Genomic DNA, 12,503 nt, shown 5'->3' on the forward strand with positions numbered 1-12,503 from the left:
AAATTTTGGAGGGGAAAAAGGCGCCGGAATCGTGGAAAGAAGCTTTTATCACATTGATACCAAAATCGGAAACTGAAAAGACTCAACTTAAGAACTACCGCCCCATCTCCCTCCTAAACGTGGATTACAAAATATTTGCAGACATATTAGCAAGTAGATTTAAAAAAGTTTTGAATCAGGTAATTCACAAAGACCAGGCAGGCTTTCTCCCAGGAAGACATTTGTTTGCTAACACAAGGAACATAATTGACATTTTGGAACTTTTGCAAACAAATACCAACACAAAAGCAGTTTTAATTTTTATAGATGCGGAGAAAGCCTTTGATAATATTTCATGGAAATTTATGAAGGGAAATTTGGAAGGGATGGGGGTGGGACGGAGTTTTGGGAAAGGGATTGACGCAATTTATTCAGAACAAAAGGCTAAACTGATAGTTAACAATGTGATTACTGAAGAGTTCAAAATTGAAAAAGGAACACGACAAGGCTGCCCGATTTCCCCACTGTTATTTATCTCTGTTCTGGAGGTGCTCTTGAACATGATCAGAGGGGACCGGCTGGTGGAAGGTATTCAGGTCGGAGCGAAACAATATAAACTTAAAGCGTTTGCAGATGATCTAGTTTTGACCCTTCAGGAGCCAGAATCTAGCACGAAAAAAGTATTACAATTAATTCAAGAGTTTGGTCGGGTAGCGGGATTTAAGTTAAATAAGCAGAAAACTAAGGTATTGGGGAAAAACTTGACAGTTACAGAATCAGAACGGTTTCAGAAAGAGACAGAGTTGAACGTGGTTAAAAAAGTAAAATACCTAGGGGTAAATATAACAGCAAAAAATCTGAGTCTATTTAAAGATAATTATGAGAAATGCTGGGCAGAAATTAAGAGAGACTTAGAAAGTTGGACAAGATTGAAACTTTCCTTGTTAGGCCGAATTGCTGCTGTAAAGATGAATGTATTGCCGAAAATGCTTTTCTTATTTCAAACATTACAGATTGTGGACAAAACAGAGTGTTTCCGGAAGTGGCAGAGAGATATTTCTAAATTTGTCTGGCAGGGCAAAAAGCCCAGAATTAAGTTTAAGATATTAACTGATGCGAAAGAAAGAGGGGGCTTTGCCCTGCCAGACTTAAGGCTGTACTATGAATCAGCAGCTTTTTGCTGGTTGAAAGATTGGCTGCTTCTCGAAGACACTGATGTACTAGATTTGGAAGGTTTTGACAATGCGTTTGGTTGGCATGCATATTTATGGTATGACAAGGTTAAGATCAATAAGAATTTCAAGAACCATATTGTCAGAAAAGCAGTATTTAATGTCTGGACAAAATACAAAGACTTATTGGAAAACAAAACTCCAAGGTGGCTTTCACCATTGGAAGCTAAGGCCCGGAAAAGACTCAATATGGAGGCCAAATGGCCGAAGTATTGGGAAATATTAGAAAAAGATGGAGATAATTGGAAATTGCAGAGTCAGGAGAAAATGAAAGACAAAGTGCGAGATTGGTTACATTATGCTCAGATTAAAGAAGTTTTTAAACTTGATAAAAAGTTAGGATTCCAGGTGGAAAAATCGAAGTTAGAAACGGAACTGTTAGAGCCTAAGACTAAGGTACTCTCAAGAATGTATAACTTGCTGTTAAAATGGAACACACAAGATGAAATGGTTAAATCGGCTATGATAAAGTGGGCACAGGACATTGGGTATAATATTATGTTTGAGGACTGGGAAAAGTTATGGACCATTGGGCTGAATTTCACTGCATGTAATGCTTTGAAAGAAAATGTAATGAAAATGATATATAGATGGTACATGACCCCAGTCAAACTTGCAAAAATATACCACTTGTCTGATAATAGGTGTTGGAAATGCAGGGAAAGTGAAGGAACGTTCTTTCACCTCTGGTGGACTTGCCCTAGGGTTAAGGCCTTCTGGGAAATGATATACAATGAGCTGAAAAAGGTATTTAAGTATACCTTCCCTAAGAAACCAGAGGCCTTCCTTTTGGGCATCATTGACCAGAGGGTGCTAAGGAATGACCGAACATTTTTTTATGTATGCAACAATAGCAGCAAGGATACTCGTTGCGAAGCATTGGAAAACCCAAGATCTACCCACACTGGAAGAATGGCAGATGCAACTGATAGACTATATGGAACTGGCTGAGATGACTGGCAGAATTCGAGACCTGGGAGAGGAGACGATGGAAGAAGATTGGAAGAAATTTAAGGACTATTTGCAAAAATATTGTAAACTGTATGAATGTTAAGGAGGATGCTTGATCACAAACAACTTGGCACCATTGAATTAGATAAACTGAACTATGAAGATAAGCTAAATTTAGGAAAAAATCAACTTTTAGATAATGATTAGGCTAAACTAAAAAATTTTAAAAAGTCAAATGAATATATCTAAAATTTAAGATATAACATTGGAAAATTAGATAAGGTGGGGACAAGGTGATAAATTGCTGAATTAATTTTTATATTTGGGAACGTAGGAGAGGGAGATGTGAGGAAGTCCAAAAAGGATAAGAAAATATGTTATGAAATGTGATGTTTTTTGTATGTTTTGTTTATTATGTTATAATTTAAAAAAAAAAAACTATTAATAAATATTATATATATATATAAAAAAAGAGTGGCATCTAAGCTCAGCCAAATTGTGTGCATGCTCCTGGCACTTGCAGTCTTACAGCACACTCCTCTAACCATGACTGCTGCAAAAAAGTAAATCCCATTGAATCCAGTGCAATTTTAGCCCCAGACAAGTGAGATTAGGATTGCAGCCTTACTGCCCAGTTACTGTAATTATTCATTGTTTATTTCCTGAAACTTTTATATGCAGCACTTGGATTCCATCTCCCCAAATGGCTTTACATCAGTTTAAATGCACAATAAATTATAAAAACAAAGACAACATAAGAAAAAACTACAGCAGTAAGAAACAATTTTTTAAAAAGCAAAACCCAACAACTTTAGTACTGTATCCTATTTCCTAGCCCTCGACTTAGGGTTCCCTCCAGACTGGTGGGGTTTTGGGTGTGTGTGTTCTGCAACATATCACTGATGCAATAGTGACGCAACCATGGTGGGTTTAAACTGGACTGTCCACACACAGTTCCACTGCAATGCCTCCCCCATTATTGCCACCTGGTGGGCCACTCATGCTATATATGGTGCACCAAAAGTGGGACAAGGAAACCAAATAAAAACACTGCAGAACATGAAAACTTCAAGTGGAAGTTGTGGAACATGCACTGGTTGGAAATGAGGCATGCCTGTCCTGAAACTTCTGGAAGTACAAACAGAACTGAAAGCAGGTTTGCATAGAATTGCCCCAGTACCATCATCAGCACAAATCTTCATAGCTGCACAATAAAAAGGACATATGGAGGGGACCTTAATTTTAATGTGCTTTAAATTTGTGCTGCAACGTCATTTGTTAAGGGCGCTGTTAGAAGCTTCCTCACAAAGCTCCAGTTCCCAGTGCTCTTATCAAACGACAGATCCCAGGAGACTTTAGGGGAAGCCATGGCTGTTGAAAGTGGCATAAGAATGCTTTAAATGGAGGGTGTGGATGAGACCAGAGTCCCTCCCAGATAGTACAAAAATCAGGATGCGCACCTAGGATTCTGGGATAAAGAAGCAATGGCCGCTCCCGATCTCTGAAAAAACAAAGTACGGCTTCCTGACACACATGTTGAAAGGAAGATTCCAGAACTGTATTTCATAAGTTCCTGTGCTTCCATTCAAACCTTTATATGCATTGCTGGATCATTTGGAATGAATTGTTCGTGTTGAGTATTGAGTTGGTTTAGAAATCTTTTTAGACTATTGTGAAACACCTTGTTGGCGACAGCTGCCAAGACTCCAATGCATTTATTTATCTATTTCCTACCAATTTGCCAACGAGTCTCAAGGCAGCTAACTAGGGTGGTAACAGAAAGAGAACAAAAGCACGATTGCTTAAAGGCTGGAGGACCTAATATACGCTCAAGTTAGCAATATCAAACACTTTTAAGAAGTTCCTGCAGCAAGAAAACTGAGACAGCAAAGACTAACCAAATGCCTTTTTTAAAAGTTGACAGAAAAAGCTGCAGCCCTCCAGAAGCTGTTGCATTCCAAATCCCATCAGCCTCAGTCAGCACAACCAATACAGTGGTACCTTGGGTTACATACGCTTCAGGTTACATACGCTTCAGGTTACAGACTCCGCTAACCCAGAAATAGTGCCTCGGGTTAAGAACTTTGCTTCAGGATGAGAACAGAAATCGTTCTCCGGCGGCGCGGCGGCCCCATTAGCTAAAGTGGTGCTTCAGGTTAAAAACAGTTTCAGGTTGAGAACGGACCTCCAGGACGAATTAAGTTCTTAACCCGAGGTACCACTGTACTCAGGAATGATGGGAGTTGTAGTCCAACAGCATCTAGAAGCACCAATGTAGTGGTCAGAGTGTCAGACCTGAGAGACCAGGGTGCAAACGCTCACTTAGCCATGAAACTCAATGGGCAACCTTGGGCCAGTCATGGCCACTCTGTCTTACTACAGGGTGATTGTGGGAATTAAACGGGGGGGGGGGGGACACATGTTCACCATCTTGAGCTCCTTAGAGAAAATGTGAGATATAAACGCAAATAAATAAATTAGGGGTGCCATATTTCAAAAGGACACAAAAGTTGTTTGTTTTGGGCAAAATTGTTGAGCTTGCTTTAGTTTTGCCTGAAGCTGTTGAGTTTTTCTTTTCGCGTTCTCTCTCTCTCCCTCTCTCTCTCTCTGAAGTTTTAAAGCTATTTTTAAGGAAATTTGCCAAAATATCCAGCTATGTCCGGGAAATTAAGGCAATCCTAAAACAAATTCCCCTGAACAAGGCCATCCTCACAGCAGAACCACTGAAATCAATGGAATTAGGAACCTATGTGGCAAATGGGACTACTCTGAGCATGGCTGCATACACACCAGACATATAAAGCATATCCAGAGCTTTTTCCCAGGGGGAACTCACAGGAACTCAGTTCCTGCACCTCTCAGGTGGGTGCCATTGCCATTTTAAGAGTGCTCGTGGTGAGTTCTGGCACCTCTTTTTCTAGAAAAATAGCACTGAGCATATCTGACCCCACCAAGAGTCCTGGAAACTGTAGTTTGCTAAGCATGCAGTGATTTGTGGCTCTGTGAGGGATAAACGACAGCCTTTAAATGTATGGTGCATACTCAGCCAATGAATAACATTTGATATGACTGCTGTGAAATTGACAAAATGAGAGAATATATCTAGTTGAGGGATTGGGGGACGACGATGACACAGAGATAGACCTTTCAGGGTGCCTGCCTTCAAGACACAAGAAGAGCCTGCTGGATCATGCCAGGGGCCCATCTAGTCCAGAATCCTGTTCTCCAGATGCATCAGTGGGAAACCTGAAAACAGGACATTCTCCTCTCCTGCAGCTTCCAACAGCCTCTGACACAGAGGTGTAAAACTCTGCCCTTCGCAAAGCCAAGGATGTGCCACTATTGGAGCTGAACTTAACCCCCTAATAAACGTAATTTTGTGTGTGCAATTTTGCCTATCGTGCACCTTTTTGCAAAGCAGATTTCCCTACTATAATGCATTTTTGCTATGTTATTTTCAATAACAGATACTTTTAAGCCTAGGCACTGCAAGACTCAACTCTCTGTTTCAAGTTGTTTCCATCTGCCAGCAAGGAGAGGAGAACCTGGGCATCTCAGTTTACAGGTCATGCCCCTGGGTGCAATGTCACCCATTAAGCCTCTGAACTCACTCATCTACACTGCACTCACTGACACACAAGCACCCTGGCCATGTGGCGGCAAAGGGGGTGACATTTTCCTCCCTTGGAAGAGCAGGGTGCTTTCCAAATCTCAGATTAATTCTACTGGATCCCATTTTTACCATGATGCCTTGGAAAGGCAAAGTGTGTGTGCAGGCGGTGAGTCGAACTGAGGGACGTGCGACCTGTTCTGTCCCACTGGGTGCCAAGCTTAGGGGAAACACAGGGTGCCTGCAACTATGACATAGTGAATTGAGCAGAATGGAAGGGGAGAGGCAGGGGGCACCAGACCAAAGTCCACCCCTGGGAGAGAAGTGACCAGGGAGGGTAATGCCCACCCCAAACACTAAAATGGTTGGTGATGCCCTGGCTTTTAAACTGCTCTGCACAGGGTACTTAAAGGTAAAGGTAAAGGGACCCCTGACCATTAGGTCCAGTCATGGCTGACTCTGGGGTTGCGGCGCTCATCTCGCTTTATTGGCCGAGGGAGCCGGCGTGCAGCTTCTGGGTCATGTGGCCAGCATGACTAAGCCGCTTCTGGCAAACCAGAGCAGTGCATGGAAACACTGTTTACCTTCCCGCCGGAGCGGTACCTACTTATCTACTTGCACTTTGACGTGCTTTCAAACTGCTAGGTTGGCAGGAGCAGGGACCGAGCAACGGGAGCTCACCCCGTCGTGGGGATTCGAACCACCGACCTTCTGATCAGCAAGTCCTAGGCTGAGTGGTTTAACCCACAGTGCCACCCACGTCCCCTGCACAGGGTGACTACCTACTATTAAGAAACATGACGTGGATCACACCCACTGCCTGCTCCAAAGAATCCTGGGAACTGTGGTTTACCCCTCACAGAGCTACAGTTCTGAGCGCCCTTAACAAACTACAGCTCCCAGGTTTCTTTGTGCTGTAAATGGATAATATGGTTGTGATCACAGGGCATTGCTAGAGGGGCACAGGCCCATGATTTGCATAGATATACTAATACATACAGTGGTACCTCTGGTTATGAACTTAATTCGTTCCGGAGGTCTGTTCTTAACCTGAAACTGTTCTTAACCTGAGGTACCACTTTAGCTTATGGGGCCTCCCGCTGCTGCCGCACAATTTCTGTTCTTATCCTAGGGCAAAGTTCTTAATCCAAGTTACTACTTCTGGGTTAGTGGAGTCTGTAACCCGAGGTGTTTGTAACCCGAGGTACCACTGTATATACGGTAAGGTTATCAGATGTCCCCGTTTCCTGGGGACAGTCCCCGGATTTACAAATCAGTCACCTGACAAAATCCACTGAAACTGAAAAATGTCCCCTGATTCATTGGGGGGGGGGGAATGGTAACCTTAATGTACAGATGCCTCTAGGCAAGTTAAGATGGTGAGGGACTGAGGTCTCACAGTGCACCAGTAATTCTGTAAGCGTTTTTTCTTCTTTTTTCTTTTAATGTTCAGGCCTCCAGGACACCCCTTAACACCCCCCTGCTTTGGCCATGTGCAAATGTACCCACATGTGCCTATCCGACCACTGTGATCTATAAATACTTCTAAATAAAGTAAATAAAAGTGTGGTCCCATTAATATTATTCAGTAACCACAATCTTCACTCCCTCCATGCTCCTGAGCATTCAGATGGCATGTTCCTCAGCTGCTCTTTGCTATAATTTGAATAAATCTTGTGGAAGCTAAACAATGGGGCTTCTGGATCAGCTGAAAGTCTCCCGAAATTATCCCCAATTCCAAATAATAATAATAATAATAATAATAATAATAATAATACTGTAATAATTATTGGAGGATTAAGGTCAGAGGGAGGGGATGGAGTTGAGTTCTTTCTTTTCATTTTTTTGAATTGCAGATTTCAAAAAGGGCGGATTTCTACATTGCTATATACGGTACTTTATTACTAAACTTATCAGTCACTTTAAAAAAAACACCCAACAAGTAACTCTAAGCGACTCATATACAACAAAAAACAGATCCAGAGACAATTTAAGCCAATGAAATTAAGTCAAAAGGATGTGTGTGTGTTTTGTCTTTTCTTTTCTGTAGAAAAAACTCGTTTAAAAATAAATGAATAAGAAAGAAATTAAGTCAAAGGGAAAACTGTAACAAAGCTGTTTCAATATTTTTGGATATGGGAAGCAGTATAACCACCGAGGGCGTTCAAAACGCTGCCCAACTGACCACCGCAAACAGATGTCGGACTTTTCCGCTTTGCAGACGCGCAGCCTCTGAGCATGTCCAGAGCAACATTACCGGGATCAGAGCCGGGGGCAATTCTGGTGGGGTCTCTGGCCACCCCACCCCGTGAGATCTCACGCCCGCCCGCCCGCCCGCCCGCAGTCCCCGCCGGCGCTACTCACAGGGTGACGGTGCTGTTGGGCAAGAGCCGGGGCGCCGGCGGCTCGGCCAGCTCCTCGCCGCTGCAGCTCACCCTCTTCCTGGCCGCCGCCAGCCCCTTGGCCCTCTCGCCCACGCACTTGCAGCCGCGTAGCTGGACGGGGCAACTGCGCGCTCCCCCGGAGCACCACAGCGCCGCCAGCAGGAGCAGCGCGGCCGGCCAGAGCATCCTCGACGGCTCCCGGCAGCGGCAGCGTCCCAAGCCTGTCAGCCCATCCTCAGCCGGGCTGCGTCCAGTCCCCAGCCCGGGAGGAGCCCAACAGCCGTCGGGGATCCCTCGAGGGGGCGCCCGGCTCGGAGGAGGAAGGCGCAGCTTCAGAAGCGCAGCGGGCGGCGCGCTGACATGAACCGGGAGGGCGTCCGCCGAGCCCCGGATCCGGCCCGGGGGCTCTTCCCGCCCGTCACACCTCCCTCGAAGGGAGCAACGGCCGAGGCGCGCGGCCGTCTGCCCGGAGCTCGGCTGCGTCCGGCGCCTGCCCGCTGCCCGGGGCTGCGCGCTGCATGGCCGGAGGAGAGCTCTGGGCTCCGGGGCGCCGCCAGTGGGGAATGTCCGGCGGCGGCGGCGGCGGCGCTTGGGATGGGTTGGATCTAGCGGTTTCGGCTGCTCACATTGGCGTCCCTCCCCTCGGTTGCCTGCATGGCCATTCCCGCTTCCCGGCCACCGCGCGGCCCTAGCGCCTCCAGCGCCTTGTCCCTCCGCCAACGCTGAGCCTGCAGTTGGATCCGCAACTTGTTCGTTCAGGACTCGAGCGAGACGGAGTCTTTTCCTCTTCTGCCGCTTCCTCCGACGCCTCCCCTTAAAAACAATTCCTACTGAAAGTGCGTAACTGGATGGAGTACAACATATTCTCCCTTTACAATAGTTTGCATTTTTTTTTTCCAGACGCCAGACTAAAAGCATTGTTATTGAACGATCGTATCTACTCGGAAGCAAGCCCCGCTGAGTTCCGTGAGATTTGCCCCCCGGGTACACGTGTGCTGGATTGCAGCCTCATCCTCACGATTTGGGGGCAATAAAGTGATTTGGGGAGCATCCCCCCCCCCCGCGCGCCTTTTCCCCTTGCAGTTGTGTGTGTGTCTCTTTTATGCGCGCTTCTCTGACGCTTTATTTGGGGGTTGTAAGCTCAGTGTAGTGTAAGTCCATTAAGGCAAATGGGGCACTGGCCCTGGTGCCCCACCAGTACCAGTCCGCCGGTTGCCAACCCTCCGCTGTCCACCCTTTTCTTTTTTTATTTTATTTTTTATAAATAATATCTATTAAAATTTTAAAGGTTACAAAAAGAAAGAATAAAAACACCATATCAAACAAGAACAAAACAACTCATCACAATAAGGAAGAAAAAAGAAGAAGAAGAAAAAACCACAGCTGATCTTCCCATACCTTGTCTTTCATTTGCTTGTTTCCTTGACCTCCTCACACCTCCCTTTTTTGTATTCTAGTTCGGTCAACCATTTCAGCAAATCCTTTCCATCTTTTCCACTTTTTGTTCTGTAATTTATCTTAATATAATGTAACTTTACTTTCCCTCCTTTCACCAATTAACAATCTATTTTTTCCCTAAACCCTTATAACATTTCTGCTAAAACCACATAACTTCATTCCAACATCCTTCTAATATTCTCTGCTTCGGCAGCACATATACTAAAACACTGTCCACCCTTTTCATCCATCCTTCCATCCAGGCCAGAGGATGCGGACCTAACCAGAATTACTTGGCTTTGCCTCCACCATTGACTCTGGCTTCACCTACTGTTGGTTTCCTCCCCTGTCAGCTGCCTCCTCCTTAGGCTCGGTGTTCTCATGAGGGAGGAAGAGACAAAACTAGAATTAGTGGGCTCTGTGTGCCATTGGCTCCAGCGCCACCTATGGTTCGGCTCCCTGCCTTTCACCCTACCAGCTGCAGTGGGTACCAGCCGCCCCTGCCCCTGCTGCAGTTGCCTCCTGCCTTGTAGATCCTGTACTGAGTCAAGGGTTGGAGTATCAGGGGTCAGCAACCTTTTTCAGCCATGGGCTGGTCCACCATCCCTCAGACCATGTGGTGGGCTGGACTATATTTTGAAGAAGAAGAAAGAACAAATTCCTATGCCACACAAATAACCCAGAGATGCATTTTAAATAAAAGCACACATTCTACTCATGTAAAAACACGCTGATTCCCGGACCGTCCGCGGGCTGGATTGAGAAGGCAACTGAAAGAAGCAAAGATCATCAGTATCAAAACAATGATTCTTCAACATCAACTTCATTGGACTGGTCATGTTGTGCAGATGCCAGATTATCATCTTCTAAAGCAACTACTCTATTCCAAACTTAAAAATGGAAAGCCTAATGTTGGTGGTCAACAAAAGAGGTTTAAAGATTCTCTCAAGGCAAATCTAAAAAAAGGTAGTATAAACACCAACGATTGGGAAACAGTGGCCTGTGAGAGCTCCAATTAAAGAACAGCCTTTACCAAATGTCATGGACTTTGAAGGCACTTGGACTCAGGACAAAAGGGAGAAATGTGCTAAGAGGAAGGCACGCTTGGCAAACCCTCACTGTGATCAACTCCCGTCCAAAAACCTATTTCCCCACTGTGGAAGGATGTGTGGATCCGGAATTGGCCTCCACGATCACTTACGGACTCCCTTTTAAGACCGGGTTCATGGAAGACAATCTTACTCGGCTGTGAATGATCGCCAAAGAAGAAGGAGAAAGAGTAGATGAGCTCTGAGGTGCCTTCCAATTCTTGACATTCTAAGATTCTCTAAAAATAAAAATGGAGCAATACATTTCTGCTCCCACCATTCTGTGCATGTTCCTTTGCCGAGCCCTCCTGCCTTCTCCCACTCATTGCCATTATTTTAGCTCTGACCAAATACACACCAGTCATTTAAAGCACATTTATACCACTTTAAGAACCCTGGCTTCCCTCAAAGAATTCTGGGAGCTATAGTTTACCCTCACAGAAGTACAATTCCCAGAAACCATACTTTGATTTATTTTATTTTATTAATTTTTTAAAAGAACAGTTGGCCATAGTAAGGGCATGTAGAATCCATTTACGTTGTCCAGTTGTCAAATTCCATATAGTGGAAATGTAGCTCAAAAGAACCAACAACCGTAACAAACAACAATTCCCATGATTCTTTGGGGGTAAGCCATGAGCTTTAAAAGAGCAGTTCCTTCCCCAGTCCACAGATTCAATGGAGTTGATGGTCCTTGTATGGCTTCTGGGCCAAATCTTTGCTGGGCACATGAAAATCCAGTGCTAGCCCATCCCCACAAACTGGACCCTCTGTTACAAGGCCTCCAGCAAGTGATGTTTGATGTGAATATGACCTTCGGTATTTCTTGAAAAACTCCGAATTAACAATGCTAACTTGCCTCGACTCTTCCGTATCCTTCATTTGTCTGCTCTGGAACTCCATTCTTTCACTCGGCTTCTCCACATATTATTTATTTAAAGTCCACTGAGACTTCTACTGCCTTCTTGTGTAGCGCAGCCTGTTAGCTGTACTCAAAATCTCTCTTTTTTTGGCAGTGGTGGGCTGGACTACACAGAGCATTAAAGCACAGCCCGTGCATCTGGTGTTCCTCCTCAACCCCATCCCAGCTACTGAGATTTCACTGGGGACATTTTTTGTCCCCCCCCCCACTCAATTTATCTTTCCACCATAAGGACTAGCAACTTGTTCATTAGTTTTGGTGAATACCTCAGGGCATCAACTTTTATACTGGATTCCACTGCCTGTGTTTGAGCAGTACAATCCAAAACAAGGGATGTGTCCTATTCACGCACAAGGGCAGAGTTTTGGAAGTTAAAAAAACTTAATTGGGAACCACTGTTTTACCCCCCAGCCCCCTTAAATCCATTCTAAACATGATTAATGCATCCCTGCCTTTTCCTCTTCAGGCATTTCCTAGGGGCAGGAGCCAGTTCTGCATTCTCTGCAAGGCAAACAGGGTGGTTCTGCTGCCTTCAAATCCTAGAGGATGCTGGTCGGTCAGGGCTGCTGTCTCCAGAGAGTTGTGTGGTACCATCAGCTGCGCCTCCGCCGTTTCCTGTCAGAGCACCTCTCCAAACAAGTTGGCTCCACAGATGCAAACTGAACAGAAACGTGAAACCCCAGGCCCATCCCTGCCTCAGGATTACAGTTCAAACGCTGCTGCTTCCCAAAGGGGTTGAAAACCATGTAGCCTGAGTTTCCTTTCAACTTTTTCCAAACCCTCTCAACCCGTTCCCAGATAAACACAGACTCCAATCCGTTGGAACCCCTTCTCCGGCAAAAGGCAAACAGAAAGGTGAACTTCTGCGGTGCTGAAATAACAACACTGGGCTCACGATCA

General features: G+C 45.1%; 1 protein-coding gene across 1 annotated transcript in view; it reads right to left on the reverse strand.

Moving 5' to 3' along the window:
- Positions 1-8,453, reverse strand: part of ADGRA2 (adhesion G protein-coupled receptor A2) — a 125,274-nt gene extending 116,821 nt beyond the window's left edge. The window contains exon 1 of the mRNA XM_079954931.1: positions 8,137-8,453. Within this exon, the coding sequence (XP_079811057.1) occupies positions 8,137-8,342 (206 nt within the window). The 5' untranslated portion in view covers positions 8,343-8,453. The remainder of the gene's footprint in view (positions 1-8,136) is intronic.
- Between the last annotated feature and the right edge of the window lie 4,050 nt (positions 8,454-12,503).

Source organism: Podarcis cretensis (assembly GCF_951804945.1).
Source record: "Podarcis cretensis genome assembly, chromosome: 15".
NCBI lineage: Eukaryota > Metazoa > Chordata > Lepidosauria > Squamata > Lacertidae > Podarcis > Podarcis cretensis.